The sequence below is a fragment of the Magnolia sinica genome, chromosome 2, assembly GCF_029962835.1.
Source record: "Magnolia sinica isolate HGM2019 chromosome 2, MsV1, whole genome shotgun sequence".
Taxonomy (NCBI): Eukaryota; Viridiplantae; Streptophyta; class Magnoliopsida; order Magnoliales; family Magnoliaceae; genus Magnolia; species Magnolia sinica.
This window is the reverse complement of record NC_080574.1, coordinates 25,836,172-25,852,230: the sequence shown is the minus strand read 5'-3', so window position 1 is coordinate 25,852,230 and position 16,059 is coordinate 25,836,172. Positions and strand designations below refer to the sequence as shown.

The 16,059-nt window shown below is 41.5% G+C and overlaps 1 protein-coding gene across 1 annotated transcript; it reads left to right on the top strand.

Annotated features, from left to right (window-relative positions):
• Positions 1 to 3,961: 3,961 nt before the first annotated feature.
• Positions 3,962 to 6,455, top strand: LOC131227842 (serine/threonine-protein kinase CDG1-like). Its single transcript, XM_058223662.1, has 4 exons — positions 3,962 to 4,166; positions 4,495 to 4,727; positions 5,638 to 5,764; positions 5,974 to 6,455. Exons 1-4 carry the CDS (start codon positions 4,019 to 4,021, stop codon positions 6,105 to 6,107), a joined length of 642 nt encoding a protein of 213 aa, XP_058079645.1. The 5' UTR covers positions 3,962 to 4,018; the 3' UTR covers positions 6,108 to 6,455.
• The last annotated feature ends 9,604 nt before the right edge of the window (positions 6,456 to 16,059 follow it).

The following is a 16,059-nucleotide window of genomic DNA, read 5'->3' as shown; positions in this document are numbered from 1 at the left end:
GCCTTTGCCGGAGCAAAGCCGATGTTGGAGGAGATCCTTTGCTGGCGCGAACTAATACCGGGCGCATGTCCACGGTTTAAATTTTAGAAATGGACAATCGTATTTTTTGTTTGGGTGAGTGGATTGGTTGTTTGGATTTTGGTTTTTTGAATCTATGGCTAGTGTCTCCACAAGATTGATGACAAGTGAAATATTGTTATTCCTTGATTCATACCATTTAAAGTATTCATATAATTTTAAATTATAAATCTATTAAGGGGTCGTGGATGGGGGTGTTGAATGGATTCTGGGGGTATTGAATGGATTCAGAATCTAGAGATCATTTGGCGGTGTGGATTAGGAAGTATTTGGAATCTATGTGGATTTTAAATACTCAGTTTGCTGAGTCTTGAAATCTCTTATTTTTGTTGAAATTGTCATTCCTCTATTTTACTCATTTTTAAAGGTAGGAGAGTCACATGTGTATAACATAATTATCGTTAGTCTAATCATCCATTGCACACTTGGCCCACTTATGATATCCTTAAAAAAATCATATTATCAGTTGCATCACTAAAATTACAATAATAGAATGATACGAGCAGTCCAAGTTAGCCACATAAATCAATGGTTAAAAAATGTTGGTTGGTTCATCAGTTGTGATCTTATGCTTGTGGCCCATTCGAGGCTTTGAATTTCATTATTTTTTGCCAAAGTACATATTTTAGTGGGCTTGTTAAACATTGTGTCAAACATTACATAAGTACATTAATTAGGGATATTAAAGTTGATTTAGTAATCAAATTCAATATCCCATTAATATACTACATAATTTCAATGCATTGTCATTTTTGGATTCCAGTGCAATTTGAATACAAGTTGCCAAACATAAGTGAAGGATTCTGAATCACCGTATTCAAAATCTAAGCATTAAAGATACAAGCTCCCAAATGGCCTTAAAGATGTAATTAGTGTCCAAGACTTCTAACTTGATATGCTTTAGTGATTAGATTTATAAGATTGTTAATTCAATGGACCCCAACTTGGAAGGGCTATGTCTAGCGACATTCAAAGAAAACTTCTCAAAGGCAAAAGGAGAAGAAAAAAGACCATCCCTCTTCTTTCTCTATGTAAGGACTAGAATCCACAAGAAAAGAAAACTTCTCAAAGTGAAATAAAATTGATAGAAATGAGTTGCCCTTCTTACAAACAAATTGATGATGCTTATACCGGCCTTAAATTCCTAACTCAACTCCACTTCAAATGCTAGTACAGTCACTAAAAGTAGCAAAATCACCAAAATTGACTTCGAACACTTCTAGATAATTAGACTTGGGGTTAGTTTGACACCATGGATTTGGGAGGATTTCAAATTCCCTTATAGGTTTGGCATCATAAAGTAATTGTGGGTTTTAAATACAAGGAATTTCAAATCCTGTTAAAGAGGGGGTTTTAAATCCAAAGTAGAAGCTTGGATTACATCTAAAATTCTTTCAAGAGTTGCATGTGTAACACGTGTGTCACTAGGCTATTAATATATTGGGCACATGACCCATTGATGATATCATTGATGATATCAAAACAATCATATTATCTACATCACTATAATTATTTTAATAGGATAGCCTATGCCATCCAAACATTATCCATGTAAATCAATGGTTAAAAATCATTCTTTGAAAAAAAAAAAAAAACTCTACTGATGAAAATTTCTAACCAGTTCAGAGACCAACCTTCTAGATGGATTCTCTATTGCACATGTGTGACACTCTGGCACATGTGCTTAGCAAAGCTCTTATTGTTATTATTTTTATTAATTGTTTTTTTTTTCCCCATTTCGGTTGGAGCAACGTCAATGCAGCTGGATGTTAGCAACAACACAACCCCACAGCTTTCAATAGATAGATATATGGTTAAAAAAGTTAAATTTAAATTTTTTTTTTTTGGGGGAGACTCTCTCTCTCTGCTGCCATTGCCCAACATCCCAAAAATAGGACAGGATGGCAAAAAAAATCCATCCAAATCCCTCCAAGTTGCAGTACTAGACAACCCCTTCAAACTGCTTTACAGCCCCTATAATTCAAATTCTCTCTCTCTCTCTCTCTCTCTCTCTCTCTGTGTGTGTGTGTGTGTCTGTATATACTATTCAAGACCCATGTTCTCTCTCTCAATATATCTATATCTATATATCTCTCTCTCTATGTATGTACTGTTCAAGACCCATGTTTTTTTGTGGCGAGGTTTTTTACCATCCATTTGAATTTTGCTCACATGGGTTTTCTTTGAAACATCAAAATAAGAAGAAAAAAATGTTTGTTTTTGAAATTTTTAATTGGTTTGAACTTTGAAATGGTAGTTTGATGGTGTTTTTATACCCAGACTGTCGGTGTGGGGTCATTGTCCGTTTGTCGCCATTGTCAGTATTCAAACCGATGATACAGAGAAGCAGACTCGATTTAATTAATCCAAATACAATACAGATTCTCCTGGCCTAAGGTGAGTGTTGGTTGTATTGGGATCCGAGAGCAGTTGCAGGGTCTTATTTTTTTGAAAGCCGGCAAGTTGGGATTGTTTTCGAGTGGGAGATCATGAATCGGATTCGTTTAGGAGCAGGTGGAACTGTTCTCTAGATGCCATGGGGTGGCATCTGGGTATTCATCGATTTCTTTTCTATTGATGTGGGAGGTTTTGTTGGGGTCCAATGAGGAAGAATGCATGTGAATTTTGATTAGGACGACACCTGCACGAATGGGAATTTTGATTGAATTGATATGAAGTGAAGCTTGTTCAAATCAAGCTGTGCTCATCAAACACTCAAGAAGCATTTGGTGGATCGGTTCACTGTCTTTACAGGAACTTTCCAGATTGGTTTCGAGGGGAATTGGGTGGAACTGTCTTTAGGTATCTCATTTTTTTCAATTGGTTGACGGTTTGTTAGGATCTGCCAAGGAGGATTCTTGATGTGAATGTGGGTGATTTTTTGTATCAGCAATGTGGGTGTGTGGAGAATGTGATTGAATCAATCGATGATTGGCAAATGAAGCGAAGCGTTGTTGAGATTGTGCTGAGATCTTTTTACGGGAAAAGGTTGTGGGTATTGAACTACTCTTGCCAGAAATTGAAATATGTCAACATAATTCAAGATTTCTCTTCTTTTCTTTTATTTCCTCATTCATAGCAGAGTATGATCATTGATGGATAACAGGATTTTGGATTTGGAGTAAGAAACATGGAATTGGTTGCAATATGTTATATTTTAAAATTCTATAACAATAAGAAAGAGCGGAAATTGACTCTATATCGATCCTTCGTAGGACTATCAATATGGAGATGCAATCGGAATCATGTAATTGAAACAGGTTCGACAAGGCGATGCTAATTCCAGATGCCCCATCTTCAACCGACACAAATGCTTGTGTGCAGGATCCGGGATGTTGGTTGGTGCCTGTGGTGAATGTTCATTAGCTCAAAAGTCCGGTTGGTCCGTTTATCAGGTGGGACACGTGTATCAAGAAATAGATTATTAGAAAAATGACATCGACAATAATGTTCAACATGCATGTGTGATGAAAGTCTCGGATGCCACAGGCATCTGCAATGATTGCACATCTGGCACAGGAGTTTGACACTTGAAGATGGGCTTTCTTGAATCAGCATTCCTGTGTTCGATAATTCTGTAAACATGTTTCTATGGATCTTGGTTTCTTGAATTAGGACATGTCATTGGCATCTTCTAAGAGCCTGTTTGGTAGACACCTAAAAATGAGTTTTTCTCATTTTAGATAACTGTAATTATGTATTAGAGATCAAGATTGTTGGTTGTCAAAAAAAAATATGATTCCTAATGCATAATCACAGTTAACTAAAATGAGATGAACCAATCTTTAGGTGTCTGCCAAACAGGCCATAATTCTTTTTTAGGTCTTCAGTTAGTGATTCTGTTGACATCAAGTAATGTCCTTTATATTTCAGCTTTGATGTTTAGGAATATATATTTCCAGGCTCCTGTTCTGCATCATTGAAGTCTGGCACGTACCAAATGACAACATCTCTTGCAGTGATACTTGGAAGCGCTGCAGGAGCTGTTGGATTGGTGGCACTACTTGTATTCCTATGGTTCCGCCTACTACATAAGAGGAGTGTTTCAAGAACTTCTGAGACAGGTTCTTCAGATCCATCTCTTCAAGGTCCATAGCCTTACTTTTGGGATGTGTTTGGGTGCACTACTGAATTCAATTGGGATAGCAGTTCAATTAACCGGACATGGCCAAATTGCATTTACCTTCCGTAGAATTCATTTTGCAGTTAAATCCCTGCCAATTCCAACTTGAAAGTAACTTCTGCAATTTGAATACTATTACTACAAAGGCACTAATTTGGTAATTTCCGCTAGATTGAACTAATTATTGCAATTCAATTATTTAATATATCCAAACGCCAACTTAAGAGTATGTGAGAGTCATGTGGATTTCAGTCTGAAGAAAGTAATCATGTGGTTTTCTTGATAATTTACAGCAGGACAAGCCATTGAATTGTCTCTTCTGAGAGGTGGCCCTCACCCATCCGACTCGCGAGAGGCAAGGCGTTTTATGTTGGACGAGTTAAACCTGGCTACAAAGAATTTCAGCGATATCAATCTGATCAGGCAAGGAAAATTTGGAGAAGTGTACAAGGGTTTGCTTAATGATGGGATGATTGTGGCCATCAAAAAGTGGCCTGGTGCACCTAATCAGGAACTTATCAAAGAGGTAATCGCATCTTTATCCACATGAGATTATGAAATAGAGCTCGTGTTACTTAGTTATGGATGCACTGAATTGAGTTGGTGGAGCCTGTGTTTTAACACCCAGATCAGACCAGTTTGGACTGGAACCAACCACCCAAATGGGCCAGGTCAGTCGAAACATAGCTTACTAGGTGCGTAACTGTTTTCTTAATATAAAAAACACCGATCAAGGGCCGAACTCATAACCTCCACCAAAAAAAAAAGCTTTCAATATGTATAACCAAGGAAATAAAAGACAAGCAAATTTAAATGCTCAAAATAACAAAAAATAAAACAATTTTATATACTTCTAAAAGAATTATTGTAAGAGGCCAAGTTCCCTATTTGTTTCAACCAGGGAAATTCCCTATTTGCAACAAATTTGTACATATGGAGCCCATGGTTGGTTTATCCAAGCCATTGACCTGATGGCCCATCATGGATAGACCATACCCGAAAAATCCCCTCAACTGGTCAACTCTAACCTTCCCACTGTTGGCATGCAAATATGTGGTTAAAAGGAATGCAGAAATAAGCCTCATTCAGTGTAGGAAAGACCAAAGATTTGATGCCTAGGATCTTCCAAATTGGGATATTAGGGGAAATGGTCCATCCATATGGGGCCATCAGATCAATTGCTTGGATCGACCAACATGGACCCCACATCTACAAACTAGATGCACAACAGCGAAGTTTTGAACAGGGAGCTCAGGCTCTTATTGTAGATCTAGTTCTGTAGTTTCAAAGTAAAACATAGTCTGTTTTATAGAAATCTCTGTTTTACAAGATAGCACACAACCATATGCACGTGTAATGATATGCATCAATATCTGCATTTTCTGGTTTTTCTTATCGTTTAAACGTTATATAATGAAGTTTTAATTTTCTATTAGGTACGCTACTTGTCATCCATCAGGCATCGAAATATTGTGATTCTTTTGGGATATTGCCAGGAAAACAACCAGCAAATGCTTGTTTATGAGTACATAGCTAATGGCAGTGTTTCCAGTCACTTATATGGTAATTGTGCTGTTACTTCCAATCTGAACTTATAGGCAAGTTTTTTTTTTTTTTTTTTTTTGTAATTTTTTATTTACACATGCACAGACACCCCCACACACTCACGCTAGTCGAATTTCACCACCTACGGGTACTCGAACCCTTGACCAGGAGTTGAACTTATAGGCAAGTTGGTCACATAGATCTATGGGTTTTTTTTTTTTCTCTAGGTGCAGCTCAGATCTCCAATGAACTGCTAGCATTCAAGAATAGGCTTTCAGTAGCTCTGGGAGCAGCTAAAGGTGATCATTTGCAAAATCAGGGAGCATTGGTGGCTTTCCTGGTATGGGATTTCTCTTGGTAAAATAAAATACATGATGGTCTAGAGCTCTCCTAAGCCCATATATACCTCTCCACAGGCACTTCTAAGTGTGGATATCCAATGCATGCATTAGGTGGTGTACCGTGTATAGGACCTAGCCCAAATATCAGACAATCAACTCATCAGGTGGGCCACACATGTATGAAACAATGGAAGGTTGTAAATAGAACTGCCAACTGCCCTCATTCAGCATACATGTTGTGGCCCACTCGATGCATAATTCAGATGTCCACCAAATTTTGGCACATGTGGCCACACATAGGTCACAATTCTAAAGCTCAGTGATTTGATTCAGAACCAGGCTGAGTCAACTCAACTCGACGAGCTTTCAAGTCAATTCACTAAGAACTAGCTGGTGAATGTGGCTTGGGCCTGAATCAACCCTTTGGGTCTGATTGTGGATTCAGTCGACTCAACATGACTCATGGTGACTTAAGCTGAGTCACAAGCTTGGTCAACTGTCATTTTTTTCTTGCACGGTTGGAAATTTCTCCAGATAGACAATTTCCAACTGTACGACCCATTTTTAGCCCATTTACCTTTTTAAGCCCATTTCTTTTTACCTCCCCAGAATACTCCCAAGCCGTATGGACGTTTTGCCAAAGGTCGAAAATGCTCCTTCATTTTTTTGCAAGTACGGTCGAAGCAGTTGAGGACGATAATACCCTGCTCTTTAAAGTAAACCTAGATAACATAATCCGTAGCCATAACCAAAAATAAACCGGCGGTCCCCTGCCAGTTGCTGGCCTATCCTGCAGGGCCACACTGATCCGGCTGTCCTTTATAGCTACGAATTACAACCGTAGCCAGAAGTACCATACGCTAGTGTCACAGCCTCCCCCAACTCCTTTTTACACTTTTTTTTTTTTTTTCACACACACTCACCACCCCCCCCCCCACCCTCCCCCCAAACACTCGTCCATTTATTTTGATGGCTCATTTTAAGGCATGCTTTGAAAAATGAAGTAGATCCAAACCTTAGGTGGACCACGCCATAGGAAATGGTTATGATTGAATACCCATAATTAAAAACATCTTATGGGTCACTGGAATTTTTATTTGCAATTCATCCTGTTGATAAAGTCAGAAAGAAACGGAGCGGGGCAAACATGAAATTGAGTCGGGCAAACATGAAATTGAGCGGGGAAACCGGAAATTGAGAGGGCCAAACTAGAAATTGAACGGGGCAAATATGAAATACCACTGCTGTTCAAAACACATGCCTTTCTCACCCCATTTCAAAGAAAAACACTCATAAGCACGTTTTTCTTCCTGTTTTCCTTACTAAAATCTTCATTTATCATCTACATATTATTATTCTACTTTTACCATTTTCCATATTGGCTAGGGTTACATGAAATCCTCTAAACTGGTTGCAGCTGCAATCTTTGATGCTAGGATCCCTCTATTTAATGTTTGCCCAGCTGAATTTCATGCTAAGCTCGCTCTATTTAATATTTGCCCAGCTCAATTTCATGCTAGGCTCGCTATATTTTCAGTTTGCCCCGCTCAATTTTCAGTTTGTCCCACTGAATTTCATGTTTGCCCTATTAAATTTCATGTTTGCCCCGCTGAATTTCATGTTTGCCCTGCTTAATTTCTAGTTTGCCCTGTTCAATTTCAGGTTTGCCCCGCTCAATTTCTAGTTTGCCCTGCTCAATTTCACGTTAGCCTCGCTCAATTTCTAGTTTGCCCCACTGAAATTTAAGTTTGCCCCGCTGAATTTCATGTTGGCCCCACTCAATTTCATGTTGGCCCCGCTCAATTTTCAGTTTGCCCCACTCAATTTCACGTTTGCCCCACTCAATTTTATGCTCGAAGTAATGAAGTATTTGGTGAAAACATTAAATGCAGCATACAAGGGGTTTTTATAATATCGAGAGATCGTTCGATATTATTGAGCATTGCTCGATATATCGAGATTTGAATGTCGATATTATCGGGACATGCTTGATATATCGAGAAATTATTAAAATTTCAATGTTGGCTGCTGGACATTTCAAAGGCAAAGTCAATATTATTGAGCAATTCTCGATATATCGAAGATTGAATCTCGATATTATCGAGACACTCTCGATATATGTCGATACGAGTTTTTCCATCTACATCAATGGACATAAATCATTAGTTATCGATACTATCGATTCAGTCTCGATATTATCGATGACTTACCATTGATTATGTGGAGAACTTGGCACGATTCTGAGATATCCAGGCCATTAAATATGTGGGCCCTTCCTTTATAAAATCCATATGCAAAGGTTAAACGGATCATCTAACAATGTACCTCATAATCTTATGTTAAATCTACGTGTTGAGTGCATCATTTTACTCGCAAGAAGGAATTAAATTATTTATGATCTGATGAATGGACCGGATTGCTAAAAACTATCATGTTTGTCCGATGTATGGCAAGGCCTTTCCACAATCTCACTTGCACGAGGCTCATTAAGATTTCTGGTCTTCTTTACTCCTGCGGGCCATAAATGGGTCGTACCGTAGGAAATTTCTTGTGGAGATTCTCTACGGGAGTAGAGAAGACCAGAAATCAGCGGGGCAAACAGAAAATTCAGCGGGGCAAACTAGAAATTGAGTGGGGCAAACATGAAATTGAGCGGGGGAAACTGGAAATTGAGTGGGGTAAACATGAAATTAAGCGGGGGAAACTAGAAATTGAGCGATGCAAACAAGAAATTGAGCGGTGCAAACTACAAATTGAGCGGGGCAAACATAAAATTGAGCGGGCCAAATTGAAAATTGAGCAGGGCAAATATGAAATTGAGCGGGGCAAACTCGAAATTGAGCGGGGCAAATATGAAATTGAATAGGGCAAACATGAAATTCAACGGCGCAAACATGAAATTCAGCAGGCCAAACTAAAAATTAAGCGGGGCAAACATGAAATTGAGTGGGGGAAACTGAAAATTGGAACTTAGCGAGGCAAACATGAAATTCAGCGGGAGAAATTGGAACTTAGCAAGGCAAACACGAAATTCAGCGGTGCAAACTAGAAATTCAGCGGAGGAAATTGGAACTTAGCGGGGCAAACACGAAATTCAGTGAGGCAAACTAGAAATTAAGCAGGACAAACATGAAATTGAGCGGGGCAAACATGAAATTGAGCGGGGTAAACTGGAAGTTGAGTAGGGCAAACATGAAATTCAACGGGGCAAAAACGAAATTCAATGAGGCAAACATGAAATTGAGCGGGGCAAACTCGAAATTGATCGTCACAAACTGAAAATTGAGCGGGGCAAACATGAAATATCAGCGGGGCAAACTAAAAATTGAGTGGGGCAAACATGAAATTGAGCGGGGCAAACTCGAAATCTTCCACATACCTTTCTCTTCATCTTCCAAACACCCCACTCTTCATCTTCTAAATATCTTTCTCTTCATCTTTCAAACATCTCTCCCTTGTATCACCAATGTATTAATATCGCTAATGTAATCACCAGTATCTTCAACTATGTAAATTCTAGGTGTTGCTTGTATTGCCGCATTTCCAGTTATCAACGATATCGATATTGTTTTCGTATCCCTGGCCAGGGAAACTTGTAGCGATACCGATATTTCAAACACTGGTCCCAGGATTATCTCCAACTGGAAAGCATTACCCAAATAGTTAATGAGTTTTTATAGTTGAATGTGGAGTATATGCAACTCCGGCGAATTCCAAGATCCCTTCATTCCCACGAGTGTGTGGAAAAAAGAAAAAATATATAAAAAGGAGTGGAGGGAGGCTGACACACCGGCCTATGATACCTATGGCTATGGATTATGTTATCTATTGCTACGGTTATAATCCATAGCCATAGCTTTACTTTAAAAAACAGGGGTATTTTCATCCTCATCTGCTCCAACCGTACTTGTAAAAGATGCAGGGGCATTTTTGACCTTTGGCAAGACGTCTGTATGGCTGGGGAGTATTCTGGGGAGGGAAAAAGAAGTGGGCTTAAAAGGTAAATGGGCCATAAATGGGTTGTACAGTTGGAAATTTCTCTATTCTCAAGAAAAGATCTGTTCAGTACTCTATTGGAGTAGGATAGTTCATGCTTGTCACTTAGTATTTATGCTCATGGAATACATGCAAATCAAATTGAACCGTCCAAGTTTCAGAAAAGATTGTATAAAAGTAATAACCTTGAAATCATATCGATTGGACGCATGTGATCAATGATTAGTAGAAATTTTTTTGTTAAAATTAGACCGTTGAGTACCCTCCATTTATCCGTCCATTAGATGTCGACCATTAGGATTCCGTACGATGTGGATCCATAAAAAATAGGACCTTGTACGGTTTAAGTTGAGTTAGGTCCTTATGTATGGACCATCACTTTCTGCAGAGTATCAAAGTTCGTTTCTTTTGCTGAAAAAGAGAAATATGATGGGATTTTGTATCTTATAGACTCGACGTGCCACTCACCTTTTTTCATTCGACCCAAAAAAACCTAAATCACCAAATTAGACATCTAATTGTCACCTAACAAAATCACTTTGGCGGTGAAAAAAAAAAGGCATAGTACGGACTCGTCTACCGTGGTAATTTTTTCAAACCGGATTACGTAGGTATACTCTGCAGAGCCCACCATGAATGTGTGTATCTTATCCATACCGTCCATCCATTTTTTTTTAGATCGTTTAAGGGGTTGAACTCAAACTTGAAGCATATCCAAATCTCGGGTGGACCCCACCACAAAAACAGTGAGGATAATGATGTCCACCGTAGAAACCTTCCTAGGGCCACAGTGATGTTTATTTGTCATCCAACCTCTTCTTAAGGTCACACACATGATGGAGGGAAAACACAAATATCAGTTTTATCCAAAACCTTTTTGAATATTTCAATCGTAGATGTTAAATCCACACTGGTGGGGTCCACTTGAGCTTTGTATATGCTTCAAGTTTGATATCAACTACTAAAATTATCTCAAAAAAAGGATGGATAGCGTGGATAGGCCATATATGTAAGACCCGTGTCCCAGTCCGTACCGTTCCGTTAGCTTCCGCGGTCCTTCCAGTCGAATTCCGGCAACCTTCGCATCGTATCCGACGATTGCGCGCGATCGTAAACCAGGTCCCGCATACCGAAGTCAGCTCGAACCAAAACTAGTAACATAGCGACCGCGCCGTCGCCGCGATTCCAACGCCGTGACTTGCGCACCGAACCGATACCTAGGCTAGGAGATGTGGACCTGCGTTCATTCCTAAGAAACACCGCGCGTTGCGAATCTCGAGGGAATCTCTACGATATGTCCCATCAATCAATGTCAAGTACAAGCCTTACCTCAAGTACATCAACCCATCCCTACTTTTTCAAAAGTCCACTCTCTTTCCACCTCACCATTCCTCTTTTTCTCATTTTCAACCACAACCATCTCTCTTTCCCACCAATTTCAAACTAAGCCATACCTCTCATCATCCTTTTCTTACAACCACCACTCCACCCATCCCTTCATCCATTATTTCTATCTCTCCCTCTCATTCTCTAGCAATTTTTCAAATCTCATGAGAGCTCCAATATCCAAGCTCTCTCCCAAATAACAAGTGTAGCCCACCCTCTCATCTTTCATCCACACCATCAATCTTCCATCAACCTCCATCAAAAGGCAAGGCAAGGAGCATAAAAGGCTAAGGGAGCAAGGAGGAGGCCTAGAGGTGGGTGATCTACCGTTGTTTTCAATTTTAAGGGCCACTTGTTGTGGGACCCACTTGATGTATGTGTTGTATCAATGGAGGGCCCATAGTGGCGGGGTCCCTCCTCTCTATCACCGTATATCTCTCTCACTCTCTCTCTCTCTCAGTCTCTCTCTTTCTTTCCCCACCCTAGAATGAAGTGGGCCCTACCAAATCATGTTAAATCCACTCCATTCATCAATGGTGAGGCCCACCACATTTTAGGCAAAAATTTACCATCCGGTGAGAATATATATATATATAGTATACTTATATTATACTAATATATAAATATATATACATATATATAGTTGATGGGCCACGTCCATGTGGGACCCACCACAATGCATGTGTTTATCCATACCGTCCAGCGTCACTGGACGCTGGACGGGTGAGGCAAACATAGAGTGTGTATACTGCCATGGGTGTGTGCTTGCAAAAAGAAAAAGGGAAGAAAGAGAAAGAAGTGGTGGGCCACTTATGCAGGCCCCACCTTGATGTATATATTCAATCCAAGCCATCCATCCTCTTCCTCAGATCATTTTAGGCGTTGAACCGAAAAATGAGGTTGATCTGGTTTCCTGGCGGGCCATGGTATAAGAACTGGTGTTCCTACCTTTGATTTACTCCCTGATGCTCCTGTATATCTGAAACAGCCTAATATTGGACTCTATGGGATTGTATTGATCTACAGGGACCAGTGGCTGGGTCGGATTGATCTAATGTGGGCCCTACCCCAGGAAAACCATGTGGTTTTTTTTTATAAAAAAAATAGACAACGAGCAGCAGCGCTGCTGCTATTGTCAGAAGCACGCGCAGGCACTGCTTGCGGAGCTGGCGGACGGGCGGACGAGGCAGGGCCCTCACAGCCCAACTGTGGGCCCCACCTTGATGTGTTTCAGCCATCAACACCGTGCATTTGATGGGTCCCCTCGGACCATGTGACCACCCCAAAGATTAACTGTACACGGAACTCCGGTGGGCCACACCATTTAAAATCATGTGAAGACATGCTTAAACATATAAAATCAGTTGGTGGGGCCAACCTGAAATTTGGATGCAGTTGAAACTTGGTCTAAACGGTCAGCCAAGTGGGACACGCATAATGGGCGGGCTGGATCAGTGGACCATATCATAGTGGGCCCCCAAACCGTGACCCTATGAATGGTTTAGGTGGCAAATAAACATTCCAGTGGACGCCCCTGGTCCACGTGACCGGACCAGGTCTGGATGCAAATAAACATTGTGGTGGGCCCTACCCCCCCGGTCCACGTGATCGGCCTGGTCCACGTGACCTTATGAACAGATGGATGACAAATAAATAGTACAGTGGGCCTAGGTTTGAGTGACCTTATGAACAGTTTGGGTGTCATATAAACAGTGCAGTGGGGCCCAGTCCAGTGGGCCCTCCTCTGGTCCACGTGATCTTATGAATAGATTGGATGATAAATAAATATTATAGTGGGCCCTACCCTGGTCCACATGACCTTATGAACAGTTGGTTGGAAAATAAACATTATGTTGGGCCCTAGGTTGCTTAGAAAATAAACATTACTATGGGCCCCGGTCTGAATGACCTTATCAATGGGTTGGATGGGAATTAAACATTATGGTAGGCCCCACATGGGACCCACTTATGTGTGTATTGTAAACCATACCCTCCATTAGAGTGGGCTCCACCATGATGTATGTGTTTCATCCAACTGTCCAACCATTTTGGAGATAATTTAAGGCCCATTGTTGAGGCCCACCTTGATGTATTGGTGGTCCTTGTTGAGGCCTACCTTGACTTGTATAAGGCCCATATTATGAGGCCTATTGTGGAGTATGTAAGGCTCGTGTGATTAGGCCCAGTTTGATGTATTTGTGGCCTGCTCACTAAGGCCCACTTGAGATATATGAGCCCATGGTTTGAGGCCCATTTGATGTATTTGGGCCCTTGGGTCGAGGCCCAACAAGATCTATATAAGGCCCATTACAACGTGATTCTACCATGGTTCATGTGTTGACTATTATAGTGGGCTATGCCTTGGGAACAATGTTGGTTTGACGTCCATATTGCAAGTACAATGTTGGTTAAATGTCCGTATTGTCACTCTCCCTAAGGCCCATTAATAGGCCCATACTGTAATGTGTAGGCCGTCTAGGCCCATCTTTGTTTTGATCAGAGCCGATTTCTTTATACATTTTTAGTATAGATCCATGATTCATGATCATACGCATCATATGTATGCCTGATATGAGGAGTGACCGATCATAACATATGCCCTTGGGCAGACTGTTTATGGGCTCCCTGATAGGCAGAGTTGCCCCATATAAATGCATGGTACACGTAGGACTGTTGCATGACTGGTAGTGTGACTCATGCACTTGCATTTGTATGATTGTAGTTACTGTATTTCCTAGCAACATCAGGGCCATAGCCTCGACAGACACATCGTGGATGGTAGGATTGGATACCGAAAATATTTGGTTCTAGCAGACGGGCGCCATAGATGTCCCTGGGTGAAAATCCCTAAACCCAATGGTACCAGAGGATGACTCCAACATCGAGACCGAGTGGATACACGAGCGCGCGAGGGCCGTATACCAGTAGGCCGCGTCTCCCACTGTGTCGTGGTCGGTTGGAAATGGGTGTGACCTTACCTGCCTGAGTGAGGGGGTAATTTCTAGGTTGAGTTTGACCAGCTTGAGGAATCGGTCCGCTATCGACGAGCCGGGCCCGATATTGGCAGGCGGATAGTGAGGTCTCTTCCACCCTCCCAGTTGTGCGTCCGGATAGGGGCGGTAAGCTAGCGTAGAGTGTACTTGACCCCGGTGATTATCCATACTGAGAACCACACTGATTTGATGCTCTAGTGAGTAGCTACATTGATATGTGGATGAGGATTGACATGCTTGACTTGCATTCTGCATCGCATGGCCTTGGTATGGCTGATTGCATTCATATACTCATCACCATGATTCCGCATTACTCTGACCTTACATTCTGAGCACACCTATATTACGCACACACTTACACCACCCTCTAAGCTTTCTATAAGCTTATGCACGATTGATGCGTGCAGGTGATTCCAGGACGCAGCCGTAGCCTCGTCAGAGTTGGAGCGTGTAGTCGAGCTTTTGGAGTTCCTGTTATTATCACTATCTTGTATTTTCCTTCAGACGCATTGTACTTAAAGTTTTTGATCATAGTAGATTTTGTGATGGTGTTCTTATGTTTATTGTTCGTAGTTATGCTTTTGGTTATGCTCATTACAATTGAACTGATGATTTGAAATCCTCCTTTTAGCATCCCAGGATCAGAACCTGGTAAATGGGTACCGGGAGCCGAGAATGGGGTTCTACGGAGGCTGTCGGCGCTGGATTCGGCGATCGGGAATTTTGTAAGCCCGGTTTCCGAGTTCGGGGCGTGACAATTACATTAATGGTGGCCTCAAAGATTTAACCCAATATGATAAAGTGTACTGGGTACCCAGTACGCAATCCGATTTCTTGCTAAGCACGCGAGTAGCAAACCACTGGCAGTCAAATGTGCGAATCGGAGCACCCGTGCCGGAGATCCTAACTTTTAATCAAGTGGCCCACCTAGGTCAGATCTTTTTGCTAAAAAGTATCAGGCAATTAGAATACTCGTGTGCGCCCAGTAGGGGTGCACATCGAATCGGTAGGACCGTGGAACCGGACTGGAACCGATCCAACAGTCCGGTTTGGTCCGGTTCTAGAGTGCACCGGTTCCGGTTCCAAATTTCAAAAAACCGTTGGATACGTGATGCAGGACAAGTAACCACTTGCTCTAAAAGCTCGAGCTATTAGAGTATGGCGAATTAATCCCTTTATCTCATAGCCTAAGCCCCACATCGCATGGGTTAGGACCTCGACCGAACCCCCTTCGTGGGCCCCAAATCACATGGGCCGCCCACCCTGAGTGTGTCCCCGCTTCCCATGGGCTACCCCACTCGAGCTTGGTGTGAAATGCACATTAATCACCGCTAGTAAGGAGTCTCAAACACGAGACCTCTTCCGTGGGCCGCACCCACCCCAAGTGTGCCCCTGCATCCCACAAGCGACCCCCACTTGAGCCCAGTGTGAAAATGCCCCCGCATTAATACAGTTCGGTTCCGATTTAGGGGCATGTAGATCCGAACCGAACCGTGGATCCAAATCGTGAAACCGAACCATGAAATCGAACTACAATTTAAAAAGAAAAAAAACCCTAAGTCTCTCTCTCTCTCTCTCTCTCTCTCTCTCTCTCTCG